Source organism: Corylus avellana, chromosome ca1 (assembly GCF_901000735.1).
Source record: "Corylus avellana chromosome ca1, CavTom2PMs-1.0".
Taxonomy (NCBI): Eukaryota; Viridiplantae; Streptophyta; class Magnoliopsida; order Fagales; family Betulaceae; genus Corylus; species Corylus avellana.
Genome location: NC_081541.1, coordinates 44,352,622 through 44,359,579, shown reverse-complemented (window position 1 = coordinate 44,359,579; position 6,958 = coordinate 44,352,622). Strand labels below are relative to the sequence as shown.

Sequence of the window (6,958 nt, the reverse complement as noted above, 5' to 3'; positions counted from 1 at the left end):
CTTGCATTGGAGAGTTGGGAAAACTTACAAATCTTCGAGGAAAGCTTGCTATTTTGAACCTTCAAAATGTTGTCTCTTCCACAGATGCCGCGGATGCAGGCTTGAAGGACAAGAAGCACATTGAGGAGTTGGTGTTGGAATGGAAAGCTGGTACTGTTGTTTTAGAAAGTCAAAGAACTATACTTGACAGTCTCCAGCCTCATTCAAATTTGAAAATTCTCACTATCAACAACTATGGTGGTCAAAATTTTCCAGATTGGGTAGGGCACTATTCATTCTTTAATATGGTATCTCTTCATCTAATTAGGTGTAAGTTTTGTTGCAGCCTGCCATCGCTTGGACAACTACCCTCTTTGCAGAACCTCTCTATTGTTGAGTTTGATGGAGTTGTTACAGTGGGTCCTGAATTTTATGGTAGTGGTTCGTCTTCAATTAGGCCATTTAAAGCATTGAAAGTTCTAAGGTTCGAGTTGATGTTGAAGTGGGAGGAATGGTTTACCTTGGGTGCTGAAAATGAAGGTGAAGCTTTTCCTCTCCTCCAAGAGCTTTATATTCATGATTGTCCTAAGCTAACAAGAAGGTTGCCCATCCATCTTCCTTCTTTAGCCAAACTTGAGATCACAGAATGTCCACTATTGGTGTCTTCACTCCCAATGTTTCCTGCTATATGTCAATTGAATCTAACACGTTGTAATGGGGTTTTGTTAAAGGAATTGCCAACTAGAATGCAGGTTCTCAAAGTTGGAGGATTTGATGCACTAGATTCCCAAGTCAACATAATGATGGGGCCCAGTAATACTTCTCTTCAAGAGTTAGAAGTTAGTGATTGTTCTTCGTTTGCGTCCCTTTCCAAGGGTGATCTAGCATCTATATTAAAATCCCTTATCATTAGGAATTGTGGGATTTTAGAGCTCCCAATGTACCCGATATTTTCATCCCTTAAAAAATTATACTTATTTGATATTCATGGTTCTCTCAAGTCCGTCCCATTAGACTTATTTCCAAAGCTTTGTGACATCTATATCTTTGGGTGTAGGAATTTGGAATCCTTGATAGTTTCTGAAGAACATAGACATGATTTAATGACATTGCAAATACAAATCATAAATTGCCCTTGTTTTGTATCTTTTCCAAAAGGCGGATTGCGTGCCCCCAACCTTACATTGCTTTGGGTTTGGAATTGTGGAAGTTTGAGGTCATTACCAGATAATATGCACATTTTCCTCTCATCTCTTGAGGATTTGCAAATAGTTGACTGTGCAAAAGTTGAGTCGTTTCCTGAAGGGGGTTTGCCTTCTAATCTAAAATCAGTTTCCATTGTTGATTGTGACAACCTCGTTGCCAGACGAATGGAATGGGGTTTGCAAAAGCTCCCCTTTCTTAAAAGTTTGTTTATTTGTGGCGAAAAGGGAGATGCAAAGTCCTTTCCGGAGGTGGGATTGCTGCCCACCAATCTGACTTCTCTTCAAATAATGAATTTTCCAAATATGAAATTCTTGGATAAGAAGGGGGTTCAACACCTCACCTCTCTGAAAGAATTGCGGATCTATAACTGTTGTATGCTCAAGTACATGCCAGAAGAGGGGTTGCCTAACTCCGTTTCTGTTTTACTTATGAACAATTGTCCTTTGCTAAAGAAACAACTTCACAAGAAAAAAGGAAAAGAATGGCTCAAGATTGCTCATGTCCACCTAATAATGATTGATGATGAATTGATTGAATGAGCTAAATGTCTAGCAAGAATCTCCACTCAGGTACGTGGTTTTTTTCTTACATTTCCTCTCTTTTATGTTTTTCTCTTTGTTTTATCACTGTCTAATTGTTTTCCTTTTTGTTTGATTAATTGTGTTGAAAATATTTGATCAAAAGAATTTAGAAGATCTAAGAGCTAGCTCGATTATGACTACACAAAGCAACACGTCCGTTTCCAAAGGTGCTTTCTTTCTTGTCCTCATCGTTTTTCTTTTGTTTTTTCTTTTTTGAGTCAAATAAAATATTTACCTTTTTATGAAATCATTTAACCCTATATATATATCGAGATATCCCTTATATTTATCATAGAATCTAATTTGATATGTCCTTTCAAATGTGTGCAATTTTTTCAGTATGAATGGATGAAAAAGGACATGGCTTCCATTTGATTGATCAAAAGCTCCTTGGTTAATTTTCATAGGGTAAGTAAATCTTACATATATTAACAATGTTCTTCAAAATATATACTTTACATTAATTTTAAATGTTAAAAAATGAATTTTTTTTTTTTACCATGACTGATTTCCTGTCTGATTCTACCACATAATGTTTTATTATTGAGGGTTACATGCTTGCATTCAATTGTCCTGTGCATACAGCCTCAATTAATTTCACTTATGAAGGTGAACTTAATTTCACTTGCAAAGTAAGTTTACTTGACCTGTTGTATTGTACTGTTCCTCCTTACTAGGTGGATCCAAACTGTTTTGTGAAAGTTCCCGTGCCTGACGAACGACTCTCGAAGTGACAAGTGGTTCTGATTTAAGAAAGCGCCACGCCCAAGGTATACTGCGCGCACATCCCCTTCCAATGTAGTGCATCTCTTCCTGAGGTTTTTTGTGTGCATTCTAGCATTTTGACCAAATAACTTAACATTTTCTTATCTAATTCAAAGCTTTTTGCACACTTTTTTTGTAGAGTTTCAAACATCATGCTTACAGACTTGGAAAATTGTATTTTTCCTTTTCGTTTTTTGATTTCTATGTTGGTTGTAGCTTAAGATCTGTCATGAATAATGAACTAAGAGAATGTAATCCATGGATAATAACTGTGGGTGGCTATATGCCAATGTCAATTCTTTTTGTTTATTGCATATAGTGGCCATATGCCTTCGGAATATGCATTAGATGGGCTCTTTTCCTTGAATTCTGATGTCTTTAGCTTTGATAAACATACAATTTATGTATGTCATATTATAGTATGTACATACATAGAGTTTAAGTCCAGAGACCTCTGAAGTTCAGGGTTGTTTATATCCCTATTTGGATAACTATTCATAGTCTTTTATTAATAAATATCTATTGTTTTCTGTACTTTTGTGTGGATGTCTTCTAATCCGCATCACAAGCCTAATTAGAACTTTGATTTTCATTAATTTTGTTATTTTGCAGATTTTCAATTTATTATGATCATAGCAGATATTGAAGTGGCCTTCCTACCGTGGCCTCAGATGTCAAATTTTTGTTGTACCAACAAATATAATTTATTTAGCAGGAAGTTTAATCAATACAAAGGATGTCGGCTAGGGAGGAACTTAGTAGGAGGTGGTTTGAATAAAATAGGATGAGAAATGATTCATCTCTTCTCTTGGTCTTTCTCTCATCCTTTCAATTTTCAAAATTATCATTAAATATGTGGGCTCGTGTAGGTTTCACACAAGAATCCAACAGATTCATTGGTAATTTTAAAAATTAACGAGAAGAGAGAAAGACCGAAGGATAATCCATGGGCTTTCAAGTCCAAAAGCATAAATGCATTTGTAGTATGGAGCTTTGAATACAACAAACAGTGAGCAATGAGTTGGGATATAGACACTTTTGGGCTCAAGTTGGTGCAACAGAACGTGTGGGCCTAGCATCTTCTCTTGTGTCCTTTCATACAGCTGCAACCCATGAATTCACAAGGTACTAATAAAGCTCTCAGCATTTGCAGAAATTGGAAAATATTTCCATATTAACCATAAAATAGGCTGATCTACATCTTGGCTTTATCTAGCTTTTCTTTGTTTGCATTTGGACAAGTATTGATTGGTAGGGGACCCTCCACATCCACAACACTCCCATGCGTCCCTTACAATACCACGTCTTGAAGTCGACAAATGGCTGGACTTGGGTTTTGAGCTATTTGTTGAAATAAATTTTAGATTGTTTTAAGTTTCATATAAATTTTCTCATAATTGCTATCATTTTCTCATTCATATATATATATATGACATATGATATGATATGATATATGTTGTGGATTTCGGTGATGTTGCATGCAATCTCATTAAGTCAACAGCTGGAGTACTACAAGGAGTATCAGCCGTAGGGTGGTGGAAATTGCAGGGAGATCAAATGCTTCAACAATAATATCTGGTGCAATCTACTTTCTTAGTGCTGGGAACAGTGACTTTCTTCAGAACTATTACGTTTATCCTCTTCTTCAAGTCGCTTATTCTTTTGATCGCTTCTCCGGCATTCTCATGCAATCCTATTCAATTTTCATTCAGGTCTCTCCTCTCCTCACAGTTCTTCTCAAACATAGATTATATATCTTTTACCCTTTTGTTTGTTTGTTTGTTTTTTTTTTTTTGGAAATAAAAACATTAACAAATATTTAAAACTACTTTTATCTTCATCTTAATGTTGTAAGAATTAAGAAAAAATAAACAAAATTCCTATGCATTCATTCATAAAGAAACATCTGTGACTGGGCCTATATGCATTGGGTGGGAGGAGAATTGGAGTGACAACACTACCCCTAATGGGATGCCTGCCAGCAGCCATGACGTATAATATATGGGTTGGGTGGGAACGAGTGTGTGGAAAGGTTAAACAATGGCGCAATTTCCTTATAAATGCAAACAAATATTACCAGACTGATGCGCCCAGTTAACATATTGAATTGGCTTTGTCACAAACCTCAAACCTCAAGTCCAAGCTTTGTTATGCCATTTATAAATGCTAAGAAAATAGAACATATAGCATAGAAACAATTGTAAAGCAAGACAGTAATTTCTGTACTTAAAGAAGTAGGAGCAGCAATATGCCATTACTAGAGAGGATTGCACAACAGGTGTTTGATTAAATGTTCCCTCACTCTGTAATCAGGAGGTGTTTCTGTTTGTATGTATAGAAAACGTCTGTATAGCTTGTATGTAATCTGATAAACAAAAAGATGTGGAAACTCAATACAATGCAATGTTATCTCTTATCTAAATGTTTATTATCTTTGTGAGATGATTTTCTTGAGTGAGATGATATCTTGGCTGTGGAAGATTTTCTCTGCCATGGAGGACTCTGCATCTGCAGAGTTCTCTACAGTGGAGGATACTTCTACATCTTCATGTTGTTTCTTATAAGCTTTAGGTAATCAAACTTGTCACTAATGATAGTTCAAAGAGTAATGCTATTCAGTAAATTACTATATCACTGCCATACAACTTGATGATGTGACAGTGAAAATCAGTTCTTGGAACAACTCTTGCAAACAATCCTAGGTAGTATTTTATAAGTTTACTAAATATTAAAGGTGGTTATCGGTCATAACGGTCTGGTTTTGCCTATAACCGATTACCGACTGAAATTTATCGGTTAATCGGTTTTCTAACCGATTACCGACCGATAAGAATTTATTTCGAAAATTTCAGTTAAATCAGTAATCGGTTAAAACGGTTTTCGTGGGCTTTCTGAGCACAAAGACCGTTTGAGTGACGATTTTTGTGCATAAATACCCACAGATTCAGCCCATAAATCCTCAAATCAAACTAATGAAATACTAGAGATTACCTAATGTGACGATTTCTGAGCACAAAGACTGTCTGAGTTACGGACAGAGGCGAGGTCACACCGTCATGGCATCATGGACTCACGGACTCAAGACGTCATGGCAACCCACGACCACGAAGCTTCGACGCTGCACCACCCACAATTGGAGTCACACCGCACCGTCCTGCGAGAGAGTGAGAGAGGAGAGAGCTGAGGGTGAGACAGGCAACATTAACTAGAGAGAGCAAAGGTGGGGCAGTCTGCAGAGGGAGTTAGGGTTAAGGGAAGATAGACGTATAGACATTGAAACCAAAACGACGTCATTTTGGTTTCAATAAAAAAAAATTGAGAACTACATTTATACCCCCACTATTGGTTTCTTATCGGGTATATCGGTTTTTTATAACTAAATTTTAACTAACCAATAAGCTAATTGGTATAAAATTTTTAACCGATTACTGACCGATAACTATCGGTTGTGGTTAATATCGGTTCGATCAAATTCTGTAGGCAGTCGGTAATCGGTTAATCTACCCACCCCTACTAAATATCATTACTCTAGTTCAAAATGGATGCAGATATTTTTCTGGTAATGGAAATTATTAGCACACTGACCTCTTGAGTGTTCAATGGGTCAAATTGTAAGATCCTCTAATGGCTTCATAATATCAAGTTCTCCATCTTAATTTTTGCTGAGTGCTTCTTTAGGTTGTAGCTCAATGGAATCACGAACAAGCTGGCTGTTTATTAATACCTCTGCAACTTTCCAAAAAAAACAAAAGAGAAAATGTAGTCCAAAAATAACAAAAGAAAAAATATAAGTCCAAAAATAACAAAATAGAAAATAAGACTTAATTTGTTAATACCTCTGCACTTTCCAAAATAGCATCCGTTACACCTGCTTAGTGCTTTCTTCATATATATGGGATCTGATGGATAGAATTTTTATGAAACTAGCGAAAAACATTAGAAGGAAAAATTGCAAGAAACTTTTGTCTGACAGCTTTGCTTGGGAGACTTTTATCCAAGTCCTTGGGAGACTTTTGGAAACAATAATGGAGTCTGGAGTATTTGATGGTGAAAGGTCGGTCGTGCCTTGGTGATTGTTTTGTCTTTTTCTAAAGCAATTAAGTTAGTTTGTTCCTTTCTTGTTTCTTGCTTAAACTGATGGGAATTTAAATGGAACATTGCTGTTTTTTTTTTTTTTTTTAGGTATTTCAGTAATTGGTACTATGTTATGGTACAGGAAAGAAGGATAAAATTATATTATGGTAAATCCTAATTGTTAGGGTCATGGCCTCAAATGGTACGGCCTTGCCTTGAGGCTATGTCTTTGGACACCGGATAATTTCAAGTAGTTGTCATGATATCATATTGCAACACTCCAATCTCATATTGAGAAGATAATTAGCTTTAAGTAGAGTGAGATAAATTATAAAAACACTCATGATGCTAAG

At 36.1% G+C, this 6,958-nt stretch overlaps 2 protein-coding genes across 2 annotated transcripts in view; both read left to right on the top strand.

Annotated features, from left to right (window-relative positions):
- Positions 1 to 1,724, top strand: part of LOC132172971 (putative disease resistance protein At3g14460) — a 1,866-nt gene extending 142 nt beyond the window's left edge. The window contains exon 2 of the mRNA XM_059584541.1: positions 85 to 1,724. Within this exon, the coding sequence (XP_059440524.1) occupies positions 85 to 1,724 (1,640 nt within the window). The remainder of the gene's footprint in view (positions 1 to 84) is intronic.
- Positions 1 to 5,754, top strand: part of LOC132167738 (putative disease resistance protein At3g14460) — a 22,057-nt gene extending 16,303 nt beyond the window's left edge. The window contains exons 4-6 of the mRNA XM_059578763.1: positions 2,444 to 2,536; positions 3,144 to 3,656; positions 3,748 to 5,754. The gene's annotated coding sequence lies outside the window, so the exon portion shown is untranslated. The remainder of the gene's footprint in view (positions 1 to 2,443; positions 2,537 to 3,143; positions 3,657 to 3,747) is intronic.
- The last annotated feature ends 1,204 nt before the right edge of the window (positions 5,755 to 6,958 follow it).